Source organism: Cyprinodon variegatus, unplaced genomic scaffold (genome assembly GCF_000732505.1).
Source record: "Cyprinodon variegatus isolate N-32 unplaced genomic scaffold, C_variegatus-1.0 Scaffold597, whole genome shotgun sequence".
In the NCBI taxonomy this organism is placed as follows: domain Eukaryota; kingdom Metazoa; phylum Chordata; class Actinopteri; order Cyprinodontiformes; family Cyprinodontidae; genus Cyprinodon; species Cyprinodon variegatus.
Genome location: NW_015151050.1, coordinates 117305 through 135696, shown reverse-complemented (window position 1 = coordinate 135696; position 18392 = coordinate 117305). Strand labels below are relative to the sequence as shown.

General features: G+C 38.0%; 1 protein-coding gene across 3 annotated transcripts in view; it reads right to left on the bottom strand.

Annotated features, from left to right (window-relative positions):
* Nucleotides 1-18392, bottom strand: part of mtrr (5-methyltetrahydrofolate-homocysteine methyltransferase reductase) — a 44378-nt gene that overhangs the window by 23411 nt on the left and 2575 nt on the right. For all 3 annotated transcript variants that reach the window (XM_015392579.1, XM_015392577.1, XM_015392576.1), the window contains exons 2-12: nt 17558-17702; nt 17291-17444; nt 17078-17195; nt 16580-16994; nt 16385-16498; nt 13965-14121; nt 13734-13822; nt 11685-11865; nt 4830-4872; nt 1715-1895; nt 1165-1283 (exon numbers count right to left, since the gene is read on the bottom strand). In XM_015392579.1, the coding sequence (XP_015248065.1) occupies nt 1165-1283; nt 1715-1895; nt 4830-4872; nt 11685-11865; nt 13734-13822; nt 13965-14121; nt 16385-16498; nt 16580-16994; nt 17078-17195; nt 17291-17444; nt 17558-17701 (1715 nt within the window). In that variant the 5' untranslated portion in view covers nt 17702. The remainder of the gene's footprint in view (nt 1-1164; nt 1284-1714; nt 1896-4829; nt 4873-11684; nt 11866-13733; nt 13823-13964; nt 14122-16384; nt 16499-16579; nt 16995-17077; nt 17196-17290; nt 17445-17557; nt 17703-18392) is intronic.

The following is an 18392-nucleotide window of genomic DNA, read 5'->3' as shown; positions in this document are numbered from 1 at the left end:
GATTAAGTTGACTTGAGATGAAAGCAAAAACCTAAGTAATCTACAAATTGAAAAAAATAATAATAATAATAATCAATCAACACACACATTAGCTCGTGCTATAGGGAATTGTTATTGAATAAATGAAGAAAATGATGTGCAAAAAGGCAGAGAAAACTAAGGAAGCGACTGAAATCTCCATTTAAAAATATCCCTGCTGCAGAAACAGACCCAAAACGGATCAGCCAATCACGATAAAGTATCAAGGTTCAATGAGGGATATACAGCTGTGATGAAAGCAACCACACTGAAGACAAAAAAATCATCGATACGTGTATCTCCGGCCGCCACATCCGTTTTGTTATAATCCACAATTTCATCTCTAAAAGGAGAAGTAGCAAAAGTCTACGAGCTTTTCTTGTGGTTTTACGCGGCACCTGCTGCTAGTTAATTTGTTCCTGTTATTGACTAAAACTAAGCTTTGTTAGGCGGGGACTAGGAGTTGCTTCAACCAGTCAGCTCAGAAGGTTCTGCTGAATCTTTCCTCCAAACCAGTAACTGCTGGTTTTATTAATCGATGGTCTATCATCACCAAACTATTACACCTTCTGCTACCTATGAAGTAACATCACCAAAAATATGATAATCACTAAAAGGTCAAGAATGGAAAACATTTGATGAAATCACAATGAGCCCAATATTTTTACCCTATAGTTGTACATGTTTTTTAAACTATGTATTTTCTAAGAAGCCATGATTTTTTAGGAACCAGAACTGACTACCTTAAATTTTACCTCAGTAGATAATTTACTCTTCCTGCACAATATTTCAGAAAAAACAGCATGAAGGAGAATATGTTGCCCTTTGTCTTTGTTCTGTTAGAGTTAACACAAAAACATCTCATTAACAACTCAAAAACATCTTTGACAAAGATTTTATGAAAGATGATTAATAGAAAAATAAAGAATAATAAGATAGGCAAAAAAAATACTTGACATCCATGACTGATGATCACTGAGGCAAAAGAGTTTTCAAGCATTTAACCTGGGTATATACTAAACCATATAAGTGAAGGAGGATCAATGATTTTAACAGGTTTCTGCTGCATCTTCTTGCTGCAAAGCAAAATACAGTTTTCACTCAGCTATTACAGCAGTCACACATTCATCCATCAATTGTTCATACCTTTGTTGAAGGAATCCGATAAAAGGAGCCACTCCAGTTCCAGGTCCAATCATAATAACGGGCACTGATGGGTCAGAAGGAGGTCGAAAGGAGCAGTTGGGTCTCAAACTCACATGAATCTAAAGGGTCAGCAAGAATTACAAATCAATCAAAATAATGAGCATAATTACAACAGTGCTGCGGAGCCACTGCGGTCCCACCAATTCTAATAATTGATCTACTCGTTATTCTAAAACGCTCTAATGAGAAAATGTTCTGGATTTAACTGGAATCCATTGAGTCTGCAATTTCTTCCTTTTAATTAGCTACACAAACGCAACTGGTCCAAAGTGGATTGTTACAGCCTGTTACACTGAGGATATTTCAGAACAGAACACATGTAGTAAATAGTGTTTAAATCAAGGCAGACGCATTTCAGAGGAAGGAAGCTTTGAACTTCAAGCGGATCGAAATGCCTAATCAGCTGATGTGAGCGCTTAGAAATGACTGAACTAAGGCAGAGACCACAAAAGTACACAAAATACTAGAGTTTCTCTAGTAAAATAATTACCTTTGGTAGAGCCGGGCTACTGGAGGCTTCAGTCTGCACAGGGAAAACCAGGCTGGGATTGACAATGTCAAAAAGCCAGCCAGTGCATAAGCCTCGTCCGCCTGTGGGCCTCCCAGAGCATGCTGGGAACTCAACCACACTGAAGACAAAATGAAACTTTCCTGGATGCCTGAGAAGGGAACTGCAAAGAAGAGCCCAGAGAGGACGAGGCGAGGAAACAGAGAGAGAAGGACCAGAGGGTGTTTACATGAGGCATCAAGCAAACAGAAACACAACGAATGTTGAAAATAAAGAGTTTAACAGACAACTGAGAGGAAAAGACATTATTAACAATATGAACAGACAAGGCTTATCGTCTGTGCAAACAGTTTAAACCAAAAATAACAGCAGAATTCAAAATAGAAAATCAGCAACTCAGCTTCAATTCATTACATTTGTAAAGTTGTTCCATTTTAGTCTACTTTTCTTTATCTTATTTATTTAAAACAATTAATCATCCAATTCAACAGTAATTGTATCCATCCTAATTGATTTTTTTATAACAGGTATACATGATAATATATATTTTTTTTAAATCACATAGTGTCACTTTTAACCTCTCCAAAAAACAGGGTTGATGGTCATTTTGTAATTTTGCAGGAAAAAAAGCAAAGAAATTTAAGATGACAACATCCCAGGAAGATGCAAAGAGACTATTTCAGGGAAGGACTTATTACTCTAAACTATAACTGATATATGTGAAGAAAATAAACTCAGTCAAGATCTTTAGATGATGCTGACCTTCTATAGGAGACTATAATCAAGTGCGAAACAGCTGCTTTTCTGATGATTCAGTTATTGATTGAAAAAGCTTCGCCTGATAGATAATGGATGCCTCATCAGTCAGAGTTAAAAGCAACATTTTCATATCTTTCTCCTTTGAAAAGTCTTTAAAAACAAAACTTCTGGACATATTATGTAAAGGATAAATATTTTGCAGATACAAGAAACAGATTTTGGACCAACGTTTGCTGGATATTTTTATTGTCAAGGTCACAGTGAGCACTGCTAAAGTAAATATAGAATAATTCAGTATGAATAGTAAAAATATTAAAATCAGGAAAACGTTACAAGAAGAGAAAATCTTAATATCTAAAAGTGATTAACTTTCTAATGAAAAATAGCATTTTCTTATTGTTTCTATCCCATCTTATTTCTTTGAACTCTCAGTTCAAAACCTTAGCATCAAAATAACTGAAACCCTTATTCATAATTTACAGGTTACTTTAATGAGTTTCTGCAAAACCTTAAAAAAATAGAATACCTAGGGTTTTATAGGAACTGTGTTTACCTGGGGATTGGGGAATTTGTTAAATAAGGGCCAAGCGGAATCAGAGGTGTCGGGGTTTTAAACACTTGAAGGTTCTTTTACTACAAATAAATGATATATAAATTAATTAATCTTATATATATATGGAATTTAACAGGGGGTGTTTTTTTTCCACCAGGACTTTTTAATATTTTTTCATTAATTCTATGCATATATTACTAAAATACAGAAAGTTTACCTACAACATCTACACATAACGGTGAAGGTTTTTGCTTGCCTGGCTACAGTAAATGTGTTTTCAACCCCACTGCTGGTTACAGCACTCTTGTGCTCCTCTCATCCTTCACTTTCCAGTTCCTGTGGGCCACTGGAGACCTCTATTGACCAAGGCATCAATAATGCAAGTCTCTAATGTCTGCACAGCATCTGATAAACTACCGCCACCCTCTCTCCTGTCCATTCTCCACCTGGCCACACAAACACACATGCATGAATACGCAGCTAGAGCGAGGGAATAATGAGAGCAGTTGGGAAGTTCTGACATCGCCTTAGATGCTGCTGTTCCACATGAGCTTTAAAGCAGGCCTAATAGGCACTAGCTTAAAAGGACAGGCAAATCAATGAGGAGCTAAGTGAGGCTAAAAAGAAGGAATGCTCGACCTATTTAAGCCAAGCACCACTAGCTAAAGGCTATGCAATATTTAAAGTCCAGTCATTTGTGTAGTTTCATTCCATCACAATGATTACAAAGGGGAAAAAACTCAGAGGAATACAGGAACTGAAAAGGAGAATCTGTAACAAACTTTAGTCTGAAGCAGACGTATATATGCTTTCTTAAAGAATGTCAAAAATAACACATTTATTTCCAAAGATTCTCAATTGATATCCGACTGACTTAAACGTTAGTTAATTTTCCAAACTGAGCAATGAATATAGCAGCAAAACTATTCCTGTGTAATCATACGATTGCTTCACAATAGCTGTAGCTTATCAAAGGAAAGAAAATAACCAAGCTATAGTTCTTTTCTTGTTAATAAATCCCTAAAATGTGTGACTTTCATTAATATTCACTGAAATGTATTATAATACTCCAAAATTAAGTTCAAAGAAACCAAACAGTTGAGTCCAGTTTCAATTGAATGCAAATTAAAAATACTTGCCAAAGTACCGAAAGGGAAATAATTGTTTTAACTGTTATTTTGAAACCCATGCATACTTTTTCCTTCAATTCATGACACCTTTGATGTGCTTTGTGTTGTTTTGTCATAAAAAACTTAAAAAAATATACTAAAGGTCCCATATAAAGCATTTTATAACTGTCATATATGTCCTGAAGTCTCTGGTTCGCAAATGCACTAATAGTCAAAATGCTTTGTATCAAAATAATGCCCTTTATGAGGTTATTTTTGGGGGAAAAAACACCTTTTTTTGTAAATCTGGCTTCATTTCAGTGTATTTTTATTATAGTGTTAATGTAAAAGAGCCTAATAATAATAGATAAACATAAGGATTTATTGTCCATTAATAATTCACATAAATATGCGAAATCAAAAAGGTTGAAGGGACCAAATGTTTAAACTCTGTTTCATAAAATACCACAGCTGCTACAGGGACGCCTAATTTTCCTGGTTCGGGCGACTTGAAAATATCAATTGGAAATGAGAAGAAATAAGCAATCCCCCCTGGTTTATCAAAGCAAAATAAGACACACATTTATGGAAATGTTTTGTTTCAGATAATAAAAGTGGGTGTCATAGCAGAAAACTGCATGAAAACACAAAGAACCTGTTTTTGTCGTCCACTCACCTCGCTGCTGAATAAGGCCTGGGCTGCAGTTTCGGCAAAAGCTCTGAAAGGCAAGCAAAAATGTCAATCATCTTGTTGTCGGAGCTAAGATCTTGTTACACCCATGACAGAGCAGAGGGAAGGTGGGAAAAAGAGATATGTGAAAGTCACCGTGGTCCACCGAGACATCCTGCCTATACCAATCTATCCTAAGTCCCCCCCCTCCCTCCACGCAGGTTACAGTCTTGTTTCTGGGACACACTTCTATATTTATTAAAATTACAAACTCAGGGTTATGGAATCCCAAGCGTCCAGATGTGGAGCCAGTAGGAAACAGATTGCTTATGCAGAGCTTATTTCCATGCCAGCCATGAAGGTGCCCTCTTTAGGGTAATGCGCGTGACGAGGTGCCGGAGAAATCAGGAAAAGTATGAGATATTTCTGACCCCATAGCAACAGCTCAGTGACCAGCGCTGCTCATTAGACACAGGAGAAGGCGGCGGATTGAGAGTTATGTGATGCGAAGCCTATGCGCTCCTCACGTTTTATTTGGATCTGCATGACGGATGAAGAAAGAATAAGTAAATTTGCTCCATATGCACCAGCTGAGGTTTTACAATAACACATTTTTCTGCTAAATTGCTCACAAAGACATAACAGCTGGACTGATTCTGTTCTCTCCTCTTTTTCTAGATCCATCTGACATCTAGATGGCTCAAAGAGCGCCCCAGAAGCAGCTCTGCAGGTTTACATCCATTTGTCTCTTTGACTAAATATCTGTTGTGTAAAAAAAACAAGATTTAAGAAGCAAAATAGAAGAGAAAGCTCTCAGTATGTCTATGCTAACAATCAAAACACATGTGTTTAAGATTAGAAGACTGATGACATTTGAGTTCATGAAAAGGAAGGAACATGGATATGTCAAAGTAGGAGGAGGTTTGAGATTTTAACATTTCAGCTGAAACTGTCAGCAAAGTTGGTAAAGTTCCTGCAGAGACAGATATGAAAGCAATAGATTTCACTGGATTAAAAAGCCAACTAAATCATCCTGGACAGATACTGATCTCTTTTAAAAATCTATGCAGGGTGGATAAGACACTACGGTGATCGAAGCTTTTTGTTCTGGAACAAAAAGAAAAAGTCTAAATGCACAGAGAAGCTACCGCTTATCTACAAAAAGTTGCTGGTCTTGCTTCTTCTTCTGTAATCAATGTGGTTTTTCACCGCTGAAGCAAATCTAAGGGAATCAGTTTTCTATAAAATGTTCCGAAATAATTAGGGATAAGCCAAAGCACGATGGATTTTTAAAAATCCGATGACATTTTTACGACATAAATAACAAAGTGCAGTGAAAGTAGGCTTATAAGTCATAGAAATGTTCCAATCTTGTTTTATATCCCAAAAGTTGAATGTATTTGAGGAGGGTTTAATGTGAATTGTGAACTGGAGGGAAAATTTTAACTTTTAATAACAAAATACAAAAAAAAAAATGCTTGGGGTGCAGTCTTTACCTTGAAAAATTTTGGTGCAATTATAGCTGCACCTATTTTGAGGCATTTCTCTTGCAGCCTTCTGCTGTTACCCTTCAGGAGAGCACCTGTGAAACTGAACCTTCCTAACACATTAAAATACTTCATCTAAATCATAGAAAGTCTGATTGTAAGAATAATGATTAACTGTTATTGATATTTTGTTATTTACTGTTATCAGAGTAAATGTGGCTGAATTGAAATGCACACTATACTTTATCTACAAAAAAATGAAAACAAGATGTCCTCCTCTTTCCACTTCATAAAGGTTTCAAAGGTAATGAATAATTTTGCAAGGCACTGTGAGTGTGCTGACAAATCCTGATGTTTTTGGACAACATTTCTCACCCTATCCTTTCCATCAGTGGAAGCCTGCATCTCTTCATCAGAAGGTACATCATGTACCTTAAGACAATCCCTTCCACCTGCGCAGCGCTCCACTGGCTGCCTTCCTGTCACTGGGTGACAGGACGTATGTGAAGCAGAACAAAATCCATCCATCATTTTTGCTTTGCTGCAACATGATGATACAGCTCTTCCATTCCAAAAACATCTATGTAGAAAAAAAATTTAAATAAGCAGCTCCAGGGCATATTTCAAATTATCCACTTGAAAGAAAACTGGGGGGGAAAAAAGGATTTCATCCAAGAGATTTTGTCCAATAATACGCAGCTATGTTTCTGAAATGATAATTTCTTAGGCGGATCATCGATCACAGTGCACAGCAAAGTAATCTATTCTTTAACTAAAGCGTGTCTGTGATGCAATTCTTATGCAAAAGTACCTTTTTTATGGATTAAAAAATGAGTCAGCAATGAGGTTTATAGTAAAAGTATAAACTTTTAGTAAATTATAAATCTTTTTTTTGGCTGCATGTGAAATTAGGGAGTTAAAAAAATAAATTATCTTGAAATCAAATTTGAAAACCTCACCATCTCTAAGCTCATGGTTTCCATAAAACAAAAAAACATACAAAGGAAAAATGACAATGGCATTTTATTATGTCTTATGGGTTTTGCACCTTTGTCACACTTTAATAGTAAATCTAGTCCAGATTATCCCTTAATTCAATTAAAATAAAATATATTTATTGATCAAGAGACAAAAGCTTCAACAACTGTGATTAAAGGTCTGCAATCAATGACAAAAATCCTGTTCCATCACTGTGTAGAAATTCTGACTCAATCTTCATTTCAGAACTTTAAAAAATCAGGTTTAATTTGTGGGTTTCTGAGCAGGAACAGCCTGCTGAAGGTCGACCCATTCTGCTTCTTTCTGCATGTCTGCTTCTGTATCCTTGAACCCCAGACGGCCTCGGCAGATGGCCGCTCACACTGAGCCTGGTTCTGCTGGAGGTTTCTTTCTTTTAAAAGATAGTTTTACTCTCCACTGTCACAACAAGCATGCTTGGTTTGAGGGATTGCTGTAGAGTCGATAAGTCGATTCAATCAACAGTTTCTTTCCTTAGATAGAAAACTTTTGATCAATTTGACTGTATGATCTGGTTGAAAGGTCTCTGTAAAGTGTTTTGAGATGATGTGTTGTGAATTGGCACTATATAAATAAACTGAAATGAATTGCTAGGTCATCCAGCTTCTGGCTCAGGCAGCCTCAGACCAGCATACTTTTGTCTGCCGCAGAATGTAGTGAAAGCTAAACGTTCCACCTTAGTCTGGAGAGTCCATAAAATATTTTCTCCAGCCTTGAGGTCATTGAGATGTTTTTAGTCAAATATAAACAGGTCTTACTTCCCTTTGAAACCCTCCTATAGATGCTGTATTTGCATTTAAAAACATTTGGTTTCTTATTGTTCATTCATGAACTCTGACCTTAAACAAACAGCAATGCTATCCAGGGGGCTTTAGTTTCTGGGTTCCTTTATGACCTCCTGGAGTGGCTTTATGACTCCTGCTTTGACAATAGATACACTCTTGGAGTGATTGTGGTCAGCTGGTCACTCCTGGGAAGGTTTCCCATTGTTCCATGTTTTCTCAAATTTGGCATGCCTGATTATGTTTAGCAATCAGGTTTAGTTCTACACTTCTTCTTTCGACTTTGCAAACTCACAAATACCCTGAGAATTCAGCTTGGAGTCAAGCTGATGTTTTCTCTGTTTGTGTATAATGGTTCTTCTAGTGGTTCTCTAGAGTCTTGGAAATGGTAGAGTAGCTTTTTCTGCAATAATAGAGGCTTTGCTAATATAAAAGCTATTTTAAGGTTTTATTTCTCATCTATTCTTTAATCTCTTTAGTCTGAGAAGTAAGATGTAGGTTGTCTTTTTTTTATGTTTTAGGTTCTATATGAGTTATTTCTCAAATCTACCTGACAGTAAATAAATAGGCATGACTTCTTTGAAAAAAATAACTTGGTTGATCATCATGAATTTAGAAATTAAGAAGGGTAATAGTTGCATGATGGTTACAGGTTGGTTTGCATGGCTTTAACTGAATAATCACAATTTTTTTTAAATCAAATTTTACTCCGGCCTGATTATAAAATGTGTTTGATTATCTAAAAGAATAAAGTATGAAATAATAGAAAAATGTAGAGGAGGATATCTTATTACACAGACCTTTAATTAGGCCTGATTTGCATTTCAAGCTTAAAAGAAATTGCATTAAAACAGCGTTATTTCAACTAAAGAACAATCAGGACCCTAAGGATTATATCTAACACTCTCCAAACAATGGATCATATAACAAGAGAACGAAAGCTCTAAGTGGTAGAAGACTAGCTCAAATTATACCCTAGGTTTATGTCTACATTCAACATGAAACAGGATATAGTCTTCTGGGGTTAAATACATCCCCCCCGATATTTACAGTCAGTGAACAACATCAGCAAACACCTGCCCTTCGATGGAGGTAATGAAGCAGGAGAAGCGGAAAAACTGCAGAGGTGCGTTTTGCCGGTGACACTCCAAGCCAGATTTGACCATTACCCTTTGCTCCGGACAGATATTGAGCTTTTTTTTTTTTTTTTGTCCTTCCAAAGCTCCAAGGCACATCCGCAAAACCGGCGTTAACAGCTGTTACCCTGCGGGGGCTAGAACGCCACATTTCTCACATGGGCGAGATGTCCGGATAGACAGTTTCTGCATCAGTTCACCACTGGAAGGGAGTAAAAATAAAAAAAAGAAGAAGGTGCTGGGTTTGGCAAAATTGGCCTGAAATATCTGACATTGAGAGTAGGTCCAAAGCTTTGACACAGCTGATTTGGAGGACGACAACTTGTTTATGTGAAGCTGAAGCTAACTTAAATTAACTGTCTGGTAAGTTCCAGTCAAAGCTCATCAGGATCTGCACGGAATGATCAGCCAACTATTTTACTGAGCTGAAGGAAAATGTTAGCGTTAAACCAACAGCTGGCTCCATGAAAAACAAGACAGGATAAAATGATTATCACCGAGGTAGATAAATGGTAAACCTTGAAATATACTTAGAAATTATTGACTAAACTTTATTGGGCCTGAAGGACATATAAAGGGGGAAAAAAATAAGTAGTCCTCCAAATTACAATATGTGACTGCTGTGATAAAAAGCTTTGACAATAAACACTTCATACTTTCTGACTGCACACAGAAAGCTTCTTTGATTGGGTTACAGTGACCCCTAGTGGATAAAATGAACTATGGCAGAAAAAAAGACTAACATTCATGGCTTTCTTAACCTGAACAGAAAGACCTGATTAAATATAATAAACCTGATGAAAATTTAATAGTGTAATATATGGAGGCCTTCTGTTCATCAAATATTCATTTACATATATTATAGAGAGCAAAATGAAAAATATTATCCATGGTATTTGCTTGTGCTGTGGTTGCTTGGATCGATACAAAGCTCACTGCTATGGATTATATGACAGAACATATAAGGTAAACAAGTACAGGAAAAGAAAATGTGACCGGAAGGGCTTGTCTTTCCGTACCCTGTTAGGCAAAATGTCAAATTCAAATAGTTTTTAATTTTGTTTTTTAATTTCACAATTACAATGCAAAACTATTATAGCAGACCACTTCAGTGGATTTTGAGGAATTAGGGTCCATTTCGTGGTTAGATTAGCAAAAGAATTTGTTATTTGTCCTCAGTAACAATAAGTGTGTACGGAGAGGTCACTTTTCAGCCTGTGATAGTGGTGCATTTCAGGAACTGGTTCACAAAGAAAAAAAAGCAATGGAAATTGGTGACTTGCTAAATCTGATAGTTATAACTTTAGAACTTTGAAATAATTGGTGGAACATGGAGGGATGTGGAGTTTCTCCAGGGCAATGATCCAAACAACAGCAAAATAGACTTTTGAATGGGTTGAACTGTCAAAAAAAGATCTACTAAGCTGTAAAAGCCAGATCCTAAGCTGCAAACAATCAGAAACATTTCCCTAAGACCACAATACCAACTAAAAACTGGAAATGAAAGTTATCGATTGGTTAATTCATCTAAAGTTGAATGATCTTATCGATTAATAAGCACACATTTTCTCTTGTAGGAAGAGGATCTTTCTTTAACATAAGGAGCTAAATATTTTATGTAGTACATCAGATCGTAAAAATGTATTGTGCGTTAATTAAATACTGACTGATAAACAAAAACTTTTCTTACACCTTATTAAACATATGTATTAGATAGAACAGAACAGGAACCTATTGGACTACTAAAAAAGGATGAATGAAATATGTAAAACAATTAATGATATCCAGTGTATTGAAATGAAAACCCCTCATTAAAAGACTGGTATGACAGGTAAGACTATTTTCCACTTTGTTTCAATAAAGTAGACGCTAACTGCGATTTAGCCTTCTGTGTTTAGTGTCTTCTGGCATTCAATGCAGTAAGAGAGTGTGTGCTGTTAGCAGTGCTTTGAATGGGGGGCTCTAGTTACTCTCAGAGGAATGTTGAAACGTGGTTCTATGAGGTGCGTTTACTTGCTAAAGCCTCCTCTTTCTACCATGATTATTGCCAGAAAGTCTTATTCTATCATGTTACAAATGTTTTGTTTGTTAATACATTATCAGCTTCCCAGAGACGTTACGCTGCCCCACCATGCAGCATGGCTCAATGGCAGCTATTAAGGTGATGACCTCCGCAGTTTATTTCGTCCTTATATTTAAACACAAAATAACATAAATTTAATTCTGCATCCCTGTTATCATGAAACTGTAAATAATCCCAGAATTAATGCTGGATTGATTTATGCTTCCACTCTGGCATTACTTCTCTTGCAAATAAAATGGAGGCTCTGCTTAAGAATGATTTGTATCATTTTGTACTACCAGAGAATGTATTCCTATGATGTGAACACAAATTTAAATGCATATGGAAATACATGAGCAACCAGCACCATGTCTGACCTATGAGGAGGCTGAGAGGAGGCGAGCAGGACGGGAAGGCTGCTAAGAGCTCCAGGACGCTCAGGCTTGGATCTCGTACAAAGAGGTTGTAGTCTGCAGCCCCTTGCTTACTGCAGAGCTCCTGCAGTCTCCTCTTCTGGGCGCTGTCTGATGTATGCTCCACTAAGGCACGCAGAAAAGCCTTCAGAAAGACACAAAACAGATGTGATTTTACCCAAGGCTGCTCCGCTGCTCCATCAGCCATGGTAGCCATTACTGTAACACTTTATCCTTAGTGAAGGCTGAATCCACAGGAGAAAATGAAGCTCTATTTAATGATACAAAAGACTGGCATTATATACCCCACAAAAAAAAAAAAAGACTACCAGCTTAATTCTGGCATAGTTATGAAAGACAGTTTAATAACCGAGGTGCTAATCCAGCCAATATAAAATGTCATTAAACTTAAAAGATAATTTTGCAGGCCATTCGAGCCAGAGGCAAGCTTTTAATGCCCAAATTCATCAGAGCCTATTACTGCAATCAGGTACTGAGTTCCACTTGCAAACGGAAAGCTGAAGTTTGAATTTAAATACCAGTTAAATCATAAAAAAAATTTTAAAATTGGAGGCTTTGAAGACATTAAAGATCATAATTGAGAAAAAAAAACACATTTGGGTGTAATAATCCAACTTTACTCAGCCACTGGTCAAATTACAATATCATATAATATGAAAAAACATTTAAATAAAGAGAACCACATGAAAAAAAAAAATGTTCATAGGGTTTAGAGTCATTATCTTTGTGGAAATCCAGGAAAACATTAATTTTAACAGATTTTTTCTTCTAAATAAATCACACAGCATGGAAAATGAAGCTGAAATGCATATTACCATCGCAGCAACCAGCTCCATTCACACATTTTTTTGTTGCTATGTGATTCTTGAGCTGCAGAACTGAATATATCTTCTGTTAAACAAGTCTTTCGTTACCTGAGCAGCGCAATACAACGCACAAAAACAAGCTTAGAGTTTTTAACGGTACATTCCTCACAGGGAAGATAAACCTGGGTTCTCATCAGTTGTGTTTGTCGCACTTCAGTCATTTTGCTTCTTTCGGTTTTTGCATTGACTGTAGATTTGGTTACATTTTTGGGAGGCAATCGCCTTAACCTTTGACATATTCCTCCAGTTGATAATTTTAATATATCAGTTTTTTTTCTACACATAAACATATAAATAATAATTTCCCAAGAGATGAAAAAAATCAAATAGTGAAAAAAATACATTAATGAAAGTAAAAAGTATTCAATCTATTTAAAAAAACAGACCACGACTACAGGAAGGTGTTAGTAGATCAGAGACAGTCCTCTCCTAAGTCTGGCAACAAAAAGGGTGGAATTCATGCAGAAGACATCCTCTGTCCTTAAAAGTTTGATGAATATTTTAACTTCAGCCCCAGACTCTCTGAACTCAGCCTTCAGTTAGCTAATCAACTCTTGAACACCTGTATTTTTTGTCAGGAACAAGAAAGCAGGATCTACATGACATTACATTACCTGCCCGTACACTAAGCCCTGATCTTTAAAGAATCTAAATTTGTTCGATCTGTAGTTATAAAGTTAAAAACAACACATAAAAAAGAAACTAACTGGATGAAAACATAAATATTTCCTGCAAGACGTCTCCTGTCCTACTCTGCCTTTATTATGTGACTTCTGGCCCTCAGGGATATAGATTCAGCTGCTGACAGGGAACACCTAAACTCAATGCTGTCTCTTTTAACCTGGCTGCTCTTCATACATGAGGCTATCCTTTTTCTCTCATTGCGGGGAATCAAACTATTTCTTTTGACTTGTTTAGATTTGTTGGTTAAATATTAGACAAAGCTTTCATACTCACTTTTTCATAAAAATCAACACCAAACTACTCATATCCATTTTTTTAATCATTATTTGTTAATTGATTCTTTACCCTTAACCTCAGTAAAATTAGTGAAAAGACCTGTGAACGCATGCATGCTCAAATTAAACTGAGCCAAAATGCAGATCAACCTTGGAGACTACAGCACCTTCTTAGGAACGCTCCTGATCTCAAGGCACCAAGTGAGCAGCAACAGCAGAGAAATGCTCTGAGGGAAGTGTGATGGAACCTGAGCACCTATAAGAAGGGAATACATCATTTCAATGAAGAGAAAACTTTATGAAAAGCAAACACAAAAAACATGCAGTTTGGTTTATCTTGTCAACATTCAGGTATTAATCTTTAAACCAGAAAAAAAACAACACAGTTTTGATCTTGCCTTTTTTCTTTGTATCCTCCCTTAGAGTAATCTGAACGCGATGGTTCTGTTGGGACTGGAGGCCCAGTCTGTGCAGCAGTTGGTCCACCTCTTCAGCCCTGTTTGGGCAGAAAATGTCAAGGGAATCTCCAGGTTGATAGTTCATGGATGGGCAACCCTGGTGACGAAAACGGGACACATTTCAAGAACCTGTGAGGCTTAGTCAGATCAGATAAACACAATCCAGCTTCATGTCTTTGGTAAACACATACAAATGGTCTTAAAGGCCTTAACCCACCAGTGGTTTTTTGTGAGGCTAAAAGGGGATCACTACTTTACTTTATCTGTTTTCTGTCCTCCTGAACTCCTATAATGGGCATTCTTTTTTAATGTTTCATTCTTTGTTTTTGCACCAGTCTGTCCCGCTTGCTATATATGCTCGGTGCGACTCAGTGCGATTAACAGATTTATTTCATATTTTCCTAAAAAGCGGATGTGTTTTACTTTGTAACTGTGTCTCTCTTCCCGTCAGACCTATAAAATTGCCACTGGATTGTTGCGTAGTCCAACTAAAATAGACCTGGGGGCTTTCTCATTCGCAACACAACCCCTCTTGCAGGAAATCATGTCGGGTGCGATGATCCCCATTGACTTTCATTGAGCTCTAAATGCCACAACCTCGTCCAACACGGTTTTCTGTCAGATCGGATGCAAAATCAGTGTGTTCTGGCATTAAAGTAACACTTAAAAAATTGAAAAAGTTCATAGTGTTTTAGGGCATTCATTCACAGTGAGGGAAAAAAGAAACTCTCTCTCTCTCTCTCTCTCTCTCTCTCTCTCTCTCTCTCTCTCTCTCTCTATATATATATATATATATAATAAGCATGTGTTAATGTGAGGCAGATGAAGGTCGGTTTTTAGAAGTAAAGAAATTACCACAAAACCACAGAGTGAAACGTGTCAAACTGGAACGATTGCAAACAAAGCTGGGCAAGGACTCCATTTAATTTCACACCACAGACAAAACATTAAGGAAGGTAAAAAAAAAAAAAAGCCTGGTTGAAGGAGAACTGCCGCTAAGAGCAGCGTCTTAGAACCACTTTCTAACTTAATTAGGTCTGCAACAAAAGGCTTCTTCCTTTTTCCATCATAACTATAAACATTTAGTTTTATAAACTCTCCTGAGAGTGTCCTACTAATACGAGAGTAAAGTTGAGCTTTTCGGCAACAAACACCTCAAAGTTTAATGTGAAAAAAGACGAGTTCCAAAGAAAAGCAGCTCTAGTTTTATTTGAATATAATAATATTTATTATTCAGATATTTCTTGCAGGGCTTTGAGCAGAAACTGAAGATCTTTAACTGATTTTCTTTCCATGATCTCTATGTGAAAACAGTTCAAGGTCTTTTTTCATGTTGAGTGGTATGAAAGCCTGCATAACAAGATTACAGAGGGGATTATTAATGGCAACTGAACTTGAATAATATCCAGTAGGATGATCAAAATTGGATGGCAACAAGATTGACTTTTCCTCATTGTCATCTCATTCCCTGGAGCTAAAGAGAAACCAGTGAGGTGAGCCGATGGAATAAGATGAGACTCTGTGAGAGATGGGGAGTTGATTAATAAATTAAGTTGTCATGATCTTGGCGCTGATCACTGGCTTGATTGTTCATTCCATTCACCTGTCTAGCTCCGCCCAGTTTCCCATCACCTTTGTTTATCATCACCTGTGTCACCTGCTTCAGTCTCTATTTAACCTGCTTGCTCCCAGTCATCAGTGCCAGATTATTTGAGCCTTTGGTGAGACTTCTCTAGCGTACTCATTTGTGTTCTGATTGCCTGATCCTGACCCATTCTGCCTTTGGACCTCTGAGCCAGCCTGTTCCTGTTCTGATCTGTTTTTTTGCCTGACCTGTCCTCAAACTCCTGTTGGATTCTGCCTGTTGACTGAACCTGGATCTGCTTCCTGACATTGACCTGAATTTCCCTTTGGTGACTCTTTGGATCTCTGATCTTCTGGCTCAGACTCCTGTGAACCTCTTCGACACCGGCTATGGCTTCGCTTTCTAGGTTATCCGGCTTCCTTTGGATCTGATCTTTTGCTTGTTTCACGTCCTCTCGTACTACAGTGTCTGGGACTCTATGAGCGGCGCCCACCCCTTCTTATTGGACTAAACCTCATTCTCTGGCCCGGACTAAGCTATAAAACCAGGTTAGTGACTCACATGTTCGTAATCATCCTCCGTCAGATTAACATGGTCACTAACCTGACTTTTCCTCCTACAGAGGTTCCTGCCTTGGACGTCCTTGCTGTAACTGCAGATCCGCCGTTTCTTAATAAATGCTTTGAATTATCCGACTGTCTGTCTTGCCTTGAATACTGGGTACCCTGTTCTGCGCCTTGACAGAACTCTATGCTTAGCATATAAAGATGCTTACAGAAATATCCAGTTCCAGCAGAATGGCCGTCTTCACTGAATCTCCTTTGCTCAGCTGAACCGCCTTGGAGATCGGCACCTGATGAAGAGTCTCCCTGTGCAATGGTTCAAAAGTCTGAAAAAAAAAGATATTTATTGGATGAAGAGTGAACTACAGCAAACATTCTTGTCTTTTCGTCTTTTAAAAAGCCTTCACCTGTTCCACAACATCCGCCTCCTGAAAGGTAACCTGTAAGAACGGTGGAGATAGAGCAGGAACATTCAGAGAGGACTCAGAGAGCGGCGGCACAGAGCGCTGCAGTGAGGCTACCAGGGAAACATGCGGGGCAGATGAGGTAGATTCGGATGGTAAACCAGTGCTCCCGGTAGAAGCTGGCCTAACACCAGCAACCTTCAACGGAGAAGCATGTGAGTCCAGCTCAGACTTCTGTTTATCAGTGATGCTCAGGCGCTTTAACTGGACGTCCAATGGGGACGAGTCCGGGATGTCTTTAGCAGAATCCTCTACATTCTCCTTTAGCTGAGTCGTCCCGTCAGAAGCCATATTTGATAAGGCTCCTTTAATAGCTTTCCACAGTCCTTCAAGCCAAGGGTCAATAACCAGCTCCAACCTTAGAGGAAAAAAATCAGGGGGGATTATCAATCAACGGCAGCATAAAGAAGAGACAAGTTATCAAAGCTGACTCCTACATACCCTACGCCGTCATCAGCGTACCCCGTCTGATAAAACTGTTTGGCTCCCAGTTCCTGAAGACGACGTTCGATTGTCTTGCCACAGTTGCAGAAATTTGCATAATTTGTGTCTCCTAAAGCTGAGAAAAACAGAGACCAACTGATGATGCTCCAGAAAAACTACAGAAAGCTTTGCCAATTTTTGCAAAACTATGAAGAGTGGCGTTATCATTACCTAAAAGAGTATATAAAAGGTGTTTATAGTGGTCAGGGGAGAGGGTCCTCTTCTTGATGCGCTTCACAAACTGGAGGGCATTGTCTGGAGGGTCCCCATCTCCAGTGGTGGACACAACGAATACCACTGGGGCTCTCTCCTTGTCCAAATTGTACTGAAACCAGACATACTGTAAAATGTCTAACTGTTTGTGGGATTTCATTACCTCCTTAAATTCTTCTTGTTTGCAGAGAATCATGCAGTAGAGCACAGAGTATTAGCTGGTACCTTCTCACTCTGGTTCAGGCAGCACAGATCAGCAACCAGCCCGTGCTCCTCAGCCTCCTCAGCAATGCCCTCGGCTATGGACTGAGCTTGACCCTTCTGAGACCCGTACAACACGACAAAACGAGGTTTCTCCTCAGAAGGCATGCTAGAAAAGAAAGGAAAAGGAAACATGCATATAAACACATTAAATGAATTCCCGACAGCCAGGTTTACTGCCTGGTTTTGACTAGTTAGCTTGTCAATAAAGATTTACACAACATTGTCAAAATAAGCACTTAAAGGATAAAGGAAATGAGAATCAACACCTGTTTGTCAGAAAGGTGTTTCTGTTTTAGCTTTAATAATAATTGAACTTTATTGATCACAGTGGAGAAATTCACCTCTGTATTTGACCCATCCCCTTGGGGAGCAGTGGGCTGTCATTGTGTGGCGCCTGAGGAGCAGTGTGGGGTTAAGGGTCTTGCTCAGGGACCCAGTGTGAAGGCTGTGGGGATCAAACTGGGTACTTGCAACCTTCTCAGAGCACAAGAGCACTGCTCTAACCACTAGGACACCACCCTCCTTTGTGTAGAAAACCTCACTAAGTCACCTTTAATTTGACTTAAAAAGCTAGACATAAGAAGAAGTGTACGTATAAACAGGGCATTCATCTTAGAATGGGCAATTAAAATCCTTTAAAGAAAAGAGAACAAATAAATAAGCACTGAAGAGGAAGCCATTAAAATGACATAAAACGTTACAACTACATTTCAATGTGATAGACCAACATAAAGTAGTACATAATGGAAAGTTGGAGTGATAATTTAAAAAATAGCTGACTAGTGTGGCATGCATT